General features: G+C 44.7%; 1 protein-coding gene across 1 annotated transcript in view; it reads right to left on the bottom strand.

Moving 5' to 3' along the window:
• Nucleotides 1–13184, bottom strand: part of CDH13 (cadherin 13) — a 1011953-nt gene that overhangs the window by 632145 nt on the left and 366624 nt on the right. Inside the window, exon 3 of the mRNA XM_019978955.2 lies at nucleotides 3542–3750. Within this exon, the coding sequence (XP_019834514.1) occupies nucleotides 3542–3750 (209 nt within the window). The remainder of the gene's footprint in view (nucleotides 1–3541; nucleotides 3751–13184) is intronic.

Genomic DNA, 13184 nt, shown 5'->3' with positions numbered 1-13184 from the left:
TGCCCCAATGCCCTTGTTTCCCTCTTTGGCCTCACTTTCTCCTTCCACCCCTATCTGATTGCTGTGTCATGGCCTCAGCAAGGACGTTTTGTCCACAATTCCTTATCCTTTCTCAAGAGGTTCTAAAATAATGCCACTGATGGGACATGTCACCTGCTCTCTGATGCTGTGCCCAAGGCAGCGCTCCTGCGATTGAGACTATTCTTATTTATCCCTGCTTCACAGATGAGAATGTGTAAGTTCAGGGAAGTGAGTGGCTTGCCCAAAGTCATGTAAACATAAGTGATGGAGCAGAAATTTGAACCCACTTAAGTTTGACACCAAAGTCAAAGCCCTACTACTCTGCTATTTCCCCCCCAGGTGTTTACCTGAAGATCCAACCCTGGCCCTATCCAAATGTACCCAGGAGCTGCCAACTCAACACATCCAAGCTGGTCTATTCACCTTTCCCAAGCATTCCTCCCCTGACTGGTGCAATCCAGCTCCATCCTCCTAGGCTAGACATCTAGACTCACTGGGATGCTGGTTCTTGGCTTTGTTTTCCTTCAAACCACATCTTCCATCGGTTGTCTTCCCCCCATTGCTACTATACTGCTCTAATTCATGCCCTCGTCTTTGGACCCATGGGAAACCACCCAGGTGGCACAGTTTGCTGGCGAGCAAAGTGGCAGAAGGAGAATGGGTGGAGAGGCCAGAGTCTCAATCTTGTTTCTGCCAACTGCAAGCAAGGGGATATTGGCCAAGTTCTCACATCTGTGGGAAGGGGGGTACCATTAGCAGCCTCACAGGGCTGTTGGGAGGGTTAGAAGTAGCACATTAAAGCAGACCCTGAGACGCACATACTCATGAGAGTCCCGCTAAGCAGTACAAGTTCTCACTCATCTCTTCGTGCCTCAGTTACCCCAGCCTGTAAAATGAGGCCAGTAGCATGGGCCTCCAAGGTGGTGGGGGGATTAGATGAATCAGCATCTATGGCCCATGAGGGCAGCAGCCAGCATGCAGTGAGCACCAAGCAAGCACTGGCTGGCCTCACAGCCCTCCTCCCCCTTCTCTAAAGGCACAGAGCAGCCATCACCATCACCTCCCTGTTGGTACTTAATTAACACACATGGTCCCTTTCTCTCCCCAGGCAGGAGCTGGGCTGACTCCTGAACTCATTGCTTTCCTTCTCTAGCTGGCCTGCTGCACCACACACAGTAGGGCTTCAAAAATACTAACTGGGTATTTATTAAGGACTGTGCTTTCCTTAGAAGGATTCTATGGCTAGCTATTTTATTTTCCTAGCCTTATCTCTTACGTTTTTCTTTTTTTTTTTTTTGAACCTTTATATTATGGATATATCTGGGCAACTTCACAAGGCTGATTTTCAAATTTCATAAAATTACTGAAGGTGGGAGATAAATGCCTATTCTGCTGGAGCTGGCAAACTGAATGGCACAGCAGCCTCCCCCGTACTTTACAAGAAGCAAACAACAGCAACCAAGCTTTGTGGACAGTGTGTTCAGACAGAGACAAATAGGAGATGGCCAGGGCTCCAAGGAGCTGGGCTTCTAGAGGGGATCTTTCTGGGACTCAAGTGACCAGCTCTTCATGGCTGAGTCTCTTGGTAATAATCCCAGGACTCCAAGCCCAGCAAGGTGAAGTTTTGTCCTAGAAAATGTCTCAAATCCTGTCTGCTCTGCTTGGAGCTAAATATGACACTGTCTTTTTCTAGATTTAGAGATGAACTCTCAATCACAATGAACAATGTTCATCTAACTTCATTCTATCCCACATGCAAAACCCCCTTCTGTGAATCTCTGTACCATTTACTTGTTCCCAAGAAGCATTTTGTACTGCACATCCTGGCAGCTGTGTTGCTAGGCATGCGGAAGTCATTTATATCATGAGTTAGTGAGCTGCTGTGAAAATGACCGTGGTTAAGTGAGAGATAAACTCTCTTTTGTGGTGCCAGTGGGTTTCCACGCTGGTATGCGTTCACCAAGATCCCGTTTTGTTTTGAGAACATCAGTGGCACGCTGTGGATTCACGTTCAGCTTTCTACCTACGCTTAACTCACAGATTCACAGATATGAAGAGGAATTATGCAGTTTTTCCAGTCCAGGGACAGCAAATATACTCCAGCCCTAGAAACATCTCTAAGTGATCAATGGATAGTAGCTTTCAGAAGCACTGTCTTGAGAGTGATACTCGGGTCAAGCAGGGTGATTAGCAATGTCTGCAACGTATATCATTGTGGAGTAGGGCAGCACACATGCCACTTACTTGCTGTTGCAGACTGTTTAACCCCTCTTATCTGCAGGTAAGGAAGTTATGTGACTCTTTCAAGATCACCCAGACAGTGTTGGCAGGAGAGCGGCACTCACGATGCCATTTGTACTGTCTCTGCTCCCCAGCCGTGGGACTGGTGTTCACTCCACCAGTGAACAAAATTAACAGATGAAGCAGGGTTACGGGGAGTGTGACAGATGGAGAAAAGCAGTGGGGATCACAGGCTTTGATAAAGTGGGTAAGAGCAGGCCAGCAGCAGGTAGGAGAAAAGGCTAGTCCAGTCGCACCAAGCTGGGGACACACCATTATTATTGTAATTATTCTGCCAGGGTCTTGCTGTGCGTCTTCCCTTTCTGTAATTGAGAAAGCCACAGAGTCTCTGGGCTCCTGGTGAAGAAGTAAGTAAATCCATAGTAACCAAGTGTCCCTGGATGACACAATCAGGAAGCCTGAAGAGCAGTTTGTGGCATTCCTAAAGTCACATGTGTGGGGGCAGAGATCTTCTTCCAGGTGCATGTAGAAGGGAGTGGACACCAGTACATGGCAAAGGAGCAGCACCATACGCCACGGTTGCCTCCCATACAACTCTAGTGTGCGACTGTGGTTCTCACCTGCACAACCTCCATTTCCCTTTCTCAGATGACAGCATCCTTATTTGAGTAACAAACTCTTTCACTCTCAGCCTTTGTATTTTAGGTGGGGCTGAACTCATCCTGATTTCAGGACAAGGCATGTGCCTCAGGCTTAGCCAACTAGAGCGTCAGGATCCAATTGTCATAGAAACTGAATCAGGGATGGGAGCGTGCTCTGAGGAGAGCCAGTGAGACTTGATTTCAAGCTTGGGGTGGCAGTAAAGGAAGGGATGCTCTTTGAGATGACTTCAGACTGGGAAGATGACGTGAAGCTGCTGAGACCACACCAGGAAGCAGGAAGGGCTGTGACTGTCTACAAGCGAAGTCAGTAGAAGAAAAGTGGAATCACAAACGGAGAAGGACCAAAGCTAAAGTCATCACTTGGGCATGGATGCACAGCCATGCTAGCAGGCAAAGCTATCCCTGAGGTCTCTGTCACATGACCCAATCAGTTCCCCTAGCCACGCTGGTTTTTGTTGTTGTTTTTTTTTTTTTTTTCTTTTTGACTTAGGTTTCTATCATTTGCAAACAACAAAAAGACTCTTGACCAATAATAAGCCAAAGACCCATTTTCCACACAAGACACACAAGTCTCAGTGTTCCTTCTTGGACCAACTTATCCTAAGTGGCTACATTACCTGCAAGGAGCCCTGGATGTCTTTCCCTCCAACAATCACGAGTTCCGCCATGTCTTCTGCATGGGGAGTCCGGGCGTGGACGAATAGAGTCTTGCCCACCGCAGTTATGTTCCTCAGGGCGACTAAGCTGCCGTCGGTGTTCACCCTGAAGTATGGGCTTGAGACCTCATAGTGCAGCTTGTCATTTCCCTTGCAGTCACTGAAGGTCACTGGCAAAAACAAAACAAATGAACAGAAACAGAAGGAGTGTGAGTAGGCTGGGAAGTTTAATGCTGGAGCTGTCTTTGACCCTTAAATATGACTTACCACTCTGCACCCCAGATCCACGAGTGCTGAGCCTCAGCCACTGCACCCTCTTGTGGCCTCATGGCTTTGACTATGTGAAGGACTCCACTCAGTGAAGAGTTCCTTAATCACCTCCCCTGTCCCAGGCAGGTGCTAAGCCTTTTAATGCCCAAAGAGAACCTCTTCCCTGCTTCCACACTGGGAGCAGAAGATACTGCAGACAAGGCTGGGAACTGAGACGGAGGGTCCCTTGTCACTTCTCATCTAGGTTGAGCCCAGCAGTGGAGACAGGTAGGAAATGAAGGACTCAGCCACGGCCTCCCCTTACTTCCCCAGGCTCTATGAACAACCATTCATGACAGCATTTAGCCTACTTTGTTCAACTTTCACTTAGCTCTTTGGTGAAGTCAGGGGTGGCGCCTTTTCTTCCCTCAGAATCCCTATAAAGCTTTGCATAGCTGCTAAGTATGGTTGGGATCTGTGTGTGAGTGTTGAATGAAGTTTTGACAAAGGACAGTTATGACAGCATTTATTGATGGCATCTGAGTGGCAGGCTCTATTATAAGGACTATACATTCAGTCTCTCCTTCCAGTCTCACAACCACTCTAAGTTACGGCAGCATTTCCCAGGTTTATTTTTATTATCTCCCCCAACAACAGAAGTGTTTTTAGGTATTGTTGCCTAATCATCACCACTCTCATGCATTGTCAGGGTCATAGAGCTGTTGTATATCTGTTTATTTACCGCATGTATATCTGTACTCTACACACACACACAAAGTACAATTGCTTGTCTTTCTCCCAAGAACCCGTGTCACCCCTTTGGTGACATAGAGCCCCACTGAGAATGCACAGTCTACACACATCATTTCCATAGCATGGGAGGCAAGACTGAGCCTTGCAGAGACTGACTGACATGCTCAAGACCACACACTCAGAAAAGGCAGACACCTGTTCTCAGGCTGATCAGTCTGGATCTACATTTCAAGCTCCCAGCATATCCATTTCCCAGAAATGGGTTAACGAGAGGGAAAGGAGCTGCTGCCCCATCCTGACCCCCTCAGGCCTCTAACCAACCCCTCCAGGTCATCAGAGGCACCAGGTGAAGACATCCTGAGAGACAGACCTGCATTTAGGACCCGGCATATCATAGGCCCTCGATATATCCTCGCTCTCTTCCCAACTTGTGGTATCAGGTAACTAGGGTTGCATGATTGGGTCTTGTATATTTTAGACACCTTTTACCAGTCCAGGAATGAGTGCTTTAGACTGGGGGCATTTTTCAAGGCTATGGGAATAATCTGCTGCTGCTGCTGCTGCTAAGTCGCTTCAGTCGTGTCTGACTCTGTGCAACCCCATAGACGGCAGCCCACCAGGCTCCCCCGTCCCTGGGATTCTCCAGGCAAGAACACTGGAGTGGGGTGCCATTGCCTTCTCCAATGCATGAAAGTGAAAAGTGAAAGTGAAGTTGCTCAGTCATGTCCGACTCTTCGCGACCCCATGGACTGCAGCCTACCAGGCTCCTCCGTCCATGGGATTTTCCAGGCAAGAGTACTGGAGTGGGGTTTTCTAGAGAATTAAAAAAAAAAAAAAAAAAAGCAATACCTGCCCCAACTCCCAACCGAGGTTATGGCAGAGCAGGACTGGGGTCCAGGCACTGGTATCTCTTTAAGATTTCCCAGATGAATCTAATGCAGCCAGGGTCAAGCACTAGGACCCTGGACAATGGACTGCTTGTCAAGATGCCAGGTTTCCACATTTCCCAGCGATTCCTGGCACAGAGACAGGGTTGGGGACCTAGCATGCCAGGAACTCTTATTCCCGTGTCCTGTGAAGGGGCAGTTTTAAGAGTAGGCGTCTAAGCCCCTTTCCAATCCTGGTTCATTTGTAGTGGCCCTGAGATCGTGGGCAAATGACTTGTCCCTTGAACCTCAATGTCTTCATCTATAAAGTGGAACTGTTACAGGGAAAGCCAATTATGGCTCCATTTCTTTTACTTTAACCTTTGCTTCTTGTTGCTTTCCTTCACTAAAAGGATACTGTCCATACATAATGGCCTGCCATGGGGAACCCTGCCCCTCTGCCTGAATGTTAAACCAAAATGCTTTTTGCAGGACCTTGTCTATCTGCGGATGGCTATAGGAAGTAAGAAATTAGCACATCCCCTCCCCAGGCTCGCCATTCCAGGAGGTATATGCAAGGTACATGCCTTTTTAGTTTGCTTTCTCAGTCCCCCAACCCCCCATTCTATAGAAGAACCTGGCACCCAGACCCAGACAAGATGGTTTTATTCTGAGACATTAGTCTGTCATTGTCTGTCTGCAGGCTTTTTGAATAAAGTCGTATTTTTTGCCAGAACAGTGTGTCTGTAGACTTACTGAGCTGTCATGTGGTGAGTAGAGTGAACTTGGACTCTGTAACAGAACAAATAATAGTACCTCCCCTCATAGGTACTACAATTCTTCTGGTAAGCATTAAACAAGATAATAACACTTAAAGCAATTCAGACAGACCCTGGTGCTATTACTGAAACACAAATTTTTGTGCCTGACAATACCTTCCTTGGTGTTGGCCTTGGTATTGTGAGGCCAAACAATACCAAAATATCAGTGTAGAGCAGAGAAAGGTTTCCTGCAGGGCCCTGCAAGGAGACAGGTGGATCATGCCTTCCTTAAAAACCCCAAACTGCCCAAAAGCTCTCTGCAAAGCCCTTTTATAGGAAAGGTGAGGAAGGGGCATGGATGGTTGTTGCAAACTTCTTGGTGTCAGATCCTTTGTTCTTGAACCGTCAGGTCACGGTCAGGTAACAACATTCCTCTAAACTCCCACCAAACAAATGCTATTCTCTGTTCTGATAAGTACGGGCTAGGTCCCTCAGCACAACTTTCACTCTCGGAGGTCCAGGCCTGGCTGAGAAGAGGGGGTCCCTGCAGGCACTAGTTACCCTGCCCCAGAGTGTTTGCCCAGCACCCATCTGGGTCTTCCTGCCAGCGCCCAGGCCTGGCTGAAGAAGCTCCCTGAACTGGTGGCTCCCTCAGGGCCAGGTCCCCAGACCCGCAAGCCACCATTGCTGAGGGAGCCAGGTGCCCAGGACCCAGCTGGCCTCAAGCTCCTCAGGCCACCCAGTGGGGGCCAGTCCTGGAGGCTGCTGCCATTAAATCACTGAGGTGGGGATCGGGGAGAGGGTCACCACCACCTCAAGGCCTGGACCTGGCCAGTGGGTGGCCCTGGTGAGGACTCTGGAGGCCCACAGGACACAGTCCCCAACTTGTTCCGAGCCCCCAACTCACCCAGGCCAGGCCAGTTCTGCCTCTGACCTCGCTCTCCATCTGAGGACCACCAGTCTGAGGACTGTTGGATGAATGTCCTACTAATGGCCGCTGTGCACAGTTATTCAGGGGGAGGAGCCCACTGCTGCACCGACCAATGGCTGAGTGACTGTTTAATGGTCTTGTGGTAACTGTTTTCTGGTAAAGTGTTGGGGGTTATGGCGGGCAGCAACGTCCATGAGAGTGCTAGGGGTTTCAGCAGGTGGCAGTGCTCTATTACGATGCTCCATGAATAAGAATTACTATCATCAATTTTCCTGTAATTCTGGGCATTGAAGGAGTTCTGTTTCCTTTTCTACACAGCTTCCTTCTTCTAGCTGCTTTTCTGACTGCCTCCTGGGTCCTTCTGCCTCTGTCCAGTCAGGTACTGGTGCTCTAGCCCATGTGGTTACCATGGAGATGGTTACTACAGATATTTCTGCTGAGGCTAAAGCAATGAGACAGATGATTCTGATCCAACCTTGCCCATTTTTGAATCCTCCCACTTTTCTTGGCAAAGCTCTACCTATCTCACTTGAGAGATCATGAAGGGAAAACAACTTCAAAGGAGTGAAATTACAGTGTCTGCCCACAGCAGACTCCACAAAGTTGTCTAAGGTATTCTTTTTTCCTAAAAGAACGACACTCTGCTGAAATGTTTACATTCGTGATCGCAATGAATCCTCACATTATCTATCTGGGGTGAATACTTTTTTTTCCCTCTGGAAGCTGAGACTTAGAGAGTCTGAATGAGGTTAAGGCCAGTTAGTCTAGGTCATCTGCCTAAGCGAATGTGTTCTTTCCTTCAATCACTCAGCTTCCAGATTCACAATCTAGCCATGCTTTCATACCTGGTCTGCTAGTCCCTTAATATTTTTCTTTTAATCGACTCACATTTTTATTTATACAATTATTTAAAGATAATCTTTATAGTACATGATGAATCTGCCAAACATATTTTTCTAAAAATATTAAATTTAAGGAGGCAAGTAAAAACATACATCAGTCCTTGTATGTACTAATGACATGTGTTCCATGCTCCAGAACTGCTGGCTTGGGCTAAATTCTTCTCTCATTTAAACAAATACATGCTTAGGTCCACCATACTCAGGTTTGTAATCTAGGAAGGCTCTGATATAATTATATGGGGTTGGCTGAAAAGTTTGTTCATGTTTTTTCTGTAATATTTTATGGAAAATCCTAAATGAACCCAATATGATTATCTTATATATTCTAGGAGGGCTTCTGATATTTGAAATAATATTTATAAAATAATAATATAATATATATAACCCATATAAAATATATTATATATATTATAATGTCAGATGAGTGTATTCTCCTCGGTTCCGTCTCGTCTCAATAAAAATTTGAAGTCATAGACGTGAAAGCCCTTGGTGTGTCACAGCTCTCAGACAGACCGTGTTACAGCTCTTGGATAGACCAGTGTTACAGCTCTGTGTTACAGCTCAGTTTTATTTATAAAATAACATGAAAATACATCCTCAAGAGGTGCTGCTTCTGCTAAGTCACTTTAGTTGTGTCCGACCCTGTGCGACCCCATAGACGGCAGCCCACCAGGCTCCCCCGTCCCTGGGATTCTCCAGGCAAGAACACTGGAGTGGGTTGCCATTTCCTTCTCCAGGGCATGAAAGTGAAGAGAGAAAGTGAAGTCGCTCAGTTATATCTGACTCTTAGCGACCCCATGGACTGCAGCCCACCAGGCTCCTCCGCCCATGGGATTTTCCAGGCAAGAATACTGGAGTGGGGTGCCATTGCCTTCTCCCCTCAAGAGTGAGGGCATGACAACCCAAAGACATGAAAAGAAGAGAAAGAGAGAGAGAAAGAGTGAATATACCGCGTGCACAGGAGAGAGACCCCCGGCCGTTTGTCTCCTTTTTTTGTATGCTTTGTTCCTCCCCTGGGCCTGCCCTATGTAAATTAGGCTGGCCAGGATGCTGTTTGTTCTACCTGAGGTCCTCACTCAGGTCCTTGGACCTTCCTTTGTTCTATTTTCACGGGCTGCCATTTTGGACTCCTGTTTCCTGTTCTCACTACCTAACAATAATAATGTAATATATTATATAAAATAATATAATATATATAACATAAGAATATATATAACATAAATAATGAGGTCTTGAGAAGGACACAAACCTCAGAGAAGGGACAATCTAGACCAAACCAACAATCGCAATTTAATACTTAATCAAAAGAAACATAGGGCACCACACTCTTTGTTTCTTCTTCCTCCTGAAGGAAACAGACCCCACTTCCCCATTGACTGCAATCTCACCTTAAATTTCCTATTAAAGGGCACAATTGATAGCACCAGCCCTGCATCATTGTCTTACATTATGAACCTTGTTGACACAATCAAGACGTCAGTGATTCTCAGAGACCAAACCAGTGCATGCTTCAGGGTGCAGAGTTCAAGGAACATATTAAGGATGAAATGGAATGGTTTATGTCTGTTTTGTAAAAAATAGATGTTTCTATATAGACAACCTCCTAAGCTCAGAATAACACCATGAGGATAATTGAAAGGAAAAATGATAATAAACAATTAAACTTGTGAACAAATATTGAAAACCTCTATGTGAGGGGAAAAAGGAGCTATCCGTACTATTCTGCACCTACAAAGAACTTCCTTACATAGTTTATCACTATGGCATTTAAAATAGCTACCAGGGAAAAAAATTATACATATAATACACTGTACATGCGGATTTATTGGAATCAATTGTGCAACATCATTCTTTGTGATACTCTGTGAACACCCCAGGAGAAGAAAGGCGGAAGTGAAAACTCCCCACCTGGGGGAAAAATGCAAATTAGATGAATGGCACCACTCAGCGTTTCAATTATGCTTTCAGCACGTTTCCACTCAAAATGTCCTCTGGGCTTAATGCAAATGTCACGAAGAGACAAACTTTAGCTGGGAGACAAAACTGCAACTGAAATGGGAAGCGTGGCACGTGTGAATTAAGGGGCTTAATCCTCCTGACCCTGATTTTATGTTTTTCTATTTCTTTCTTTTGAATGTGGTTCTCCGGGATGGAAAAGGCATAGATTTCTTACCATCTAGAAATGTGTGAGGAAGCAAATTAAGCTGTATCATGATCCCAGGAAAATATAAAAATGTAGATAGATTTAAACTTACTGTAAAATATAGAGCAGTCCTACTCATGTAGATAGGTACAAACTCAATATGGAATTTGTGCTATTCTTGTAAGTGTTCTGGGGTGAGTCAGTGATCCATGCACTCACATCTGACATGGGTAAATGGTCCTAGATACATTATTCACATTTTGTAGAGACTTGCAAACTGGTCTACATATAAGTTTCAGGCCTCTCAGAGTTGGTGGCCAGACTCTGCTTGTACACGTGTGTGAGGGTGTGTGATGACCAGTAGTAGTGTGGGGTCAGTCATCTTGGGGGCTGTGTTCCTCCCAGAGTCAGAAGTGCCTGGATCTACTTCTAGCAACCTATGCTTGCCCACAGAAGAGCATGGCTTTATTTCAGCAGTATGCTGGTTAAAAAAAAAAAAAAAAAGTAGATTGTACATTGCTTACTCTCTCTTAAGACTGTACCATCTATCCACATACGCATAGCTCAATTAGTCAAACAATTCAATTGCTCCATTTTGCATGAAGGGCCTGCATAGTGGTTGATTTGCGGCGTCTTTGCTAGGGCGTGGAAAACCATGCCTTTCTAACAGATGAAATAGCACTTAGTTCAGAAACATCAGATGGACTCTCCCCAGGATACAGCACATCACTTAATTGCTTTTTGCATCTTCAGTATCCCACTGGGTTCCAACTTCCTTGGAAAGAACTCAAAGGACTTTAGTCCAGAGACTCTATGGATTCTCAAGTGAGAGAAACAGAAAACAATTCCTTTGGTTTCTCCCAACACCCTCGTTACTCAAAGCTTCTAGTCAATCAAGGTTTCATTAACATATGCTCAGTGCCACCCACACAGGGACAGATCCTTGACTGATAATACATCCTCCAGCCTTCATTCTGTCTACCCTCTTGGTTCCTGAATGCTCGGAACCATATCCTGTGTTTCATGTTTGGCCTGGAGTCAGCATCGACATCCAGAGAGCTTCTGCAAGGTTCTGGGCATGTTCCTAACCATGACTGATTATCCCAGCAGTGGATTTCACCTCCAGAGGCTTTGTAGATTTGATAGGTGCAGAATGCACATAAAATGGTCTTATACATCTCATGTGTCAATCCCAGGTTTGATAAAACAGAGTTTCGGTTCTGTCATGTCAGCCAAAGACATCATAATGAATGATTCCATCAAGTGATATTCAGCAAAAGCCTATTTTTTATCATGTAAACCCTTAAGGGGTTTACAGAGCCCACATCTGCTTTCAGGGGATTTCCTGTGCCAACCATTAAAAATTGAGCTGCTAGCTCTGGATAGTCTTTTCTGCCAGGGTCTTACATTTTCCTCTTGCTACTGATTTTTTTTAAAACACAGCAAGTTGTTTTCTAAAAAAAATAAAAAGTTATGCATTTTCAATCCTGTGGTGGTTATAATCACTATGAATTTGTATCTCAGATTGGAATTTATATGGCACAGTGCCTGACACAGTAGATACTCAATCTGTTTGTTGAATGAATAAATAAGAGAACTGCCACTTGGCAACAAAGCAATTTTAAATTCCTCAAACAAAACTGAGGATGGCCCAAATTCACCTAAAGATTTGAGTAAGTCAATGTGAAAACCACCCACTCAGCGAAACAGAAATCACTGATTCAGCAACTTTGTGAATGACCAAGTCTGAGATTCCTGTTTTCATATTAGTAGTCCGTGGTTCTTACTTAGTCCTTCGTTTTTGATTTATCTAGTGATTATGTGCACAGATGTCTCCCTTTCTGAGTGTCTATAGGGTGAGTCAATGAGAAAAGAGATTTGCTCCACTGTGACTTGTACTTGGCCTTGCCGTTGGAGCTGTCTGGAGACATGAGGCAGAATGTCTTGACTAGGCCTATACTGAGATTCAGATCCTGATTGTGTGTGATGCTCTGGCAGTCCTGTGATTCCCAAGCACCCCTACACTCCATGAGATGGCATACATGTGGAGGAAGGAACCTTTAAGGAGGTGGACCACACACATTGCTCTGGGGTCTTCTAGAACTGAGTAGAATAAAAGCTAAGGAAGGAAGGTGTGTTGGGATCCTACAGTGGTGCAGGTGGGAGCTATACATTGCTGCAGTGCAAATATTAATACTTGCATGATCTTGTTATTGTCCAAATACTAGAAAAGCCGGAAGAAATTCAGGGTACCATTTGGAAGGTCTAGTTATTTCTGAGTGAAATAATTTGCTGATCATTGGATACTTTCAAGTAGCACTTAAATGACTGCTGAGCAGGAATGTTTTGGAAGAGATTCTAGCATTGGATACTGTCTCTTACAGCTGGGAAAGTCTATTATTCTAAATCACTATATATCCATCCATTAACCCATTAAAAGTATCATTTGATCACTTATGGTATGAAATACAGTAGGTAGAAAGGGAGAAATACCAACATTAAGACAAATAAGGTGGATTATCTGTCTTCCAGATATTCAGAGTCCAGAAGGTTGGACCACAGTATCATTTGGAGGGCTGCCCTTTTGAAGGACAGGTGTCCCATTTCTCCATTGTGTCAAAAGGCCAAATACCACCACAGGGTAGATCTCAGAAGCAAGCAGATCATCTCTTCATATAATACAGTATTTCTTACAGTAAGAAAAAGTCAACCAATGAACAAGTTTATAATTACCAGAAACACCCAAGGTGAGGGGTTATCAACAAGTATATATCACCTTATTGAAGAGCTGTACTCTCTTAAAATTGCTTAGAAAGTGAGTTTCTGTATATTTTTTCTATATTTTATTATCAATTGGATGTGTTTTTCCAGACAATGTTTTGGCTGTAAGTCCCAACAAAATTAAAGAATACAGCTAACACATTAGGAGCATTTGAAGGGATGAATTTTAACTTTTAAAGGTAAATATTATCCTAATCTATAAACTAAATAGTAGAAGT

Source organism: Bos indicus, chromosome 18, assembly GCF_029378745.1.
Source record: "Bos indicus isolate NIAB-ARS_2022 breed Sahiwal x Tharparkar chromosome 18, NIAB-ARS_B.indTharparkar_mat_pri_1.0, whole genome shotgun sequence".
Classification (NCBI taxonomy): domain Eukaryota; kingdom Metazoa; phylum Chordata; class Mammalia; order Artiodactyla; family Bovidae; genus Bos; species Bos indicus.
Note: the sequence above shows the minus strand (reverse complement) of the source record. Positions and strands in the feature narration are given on the sequence as shown.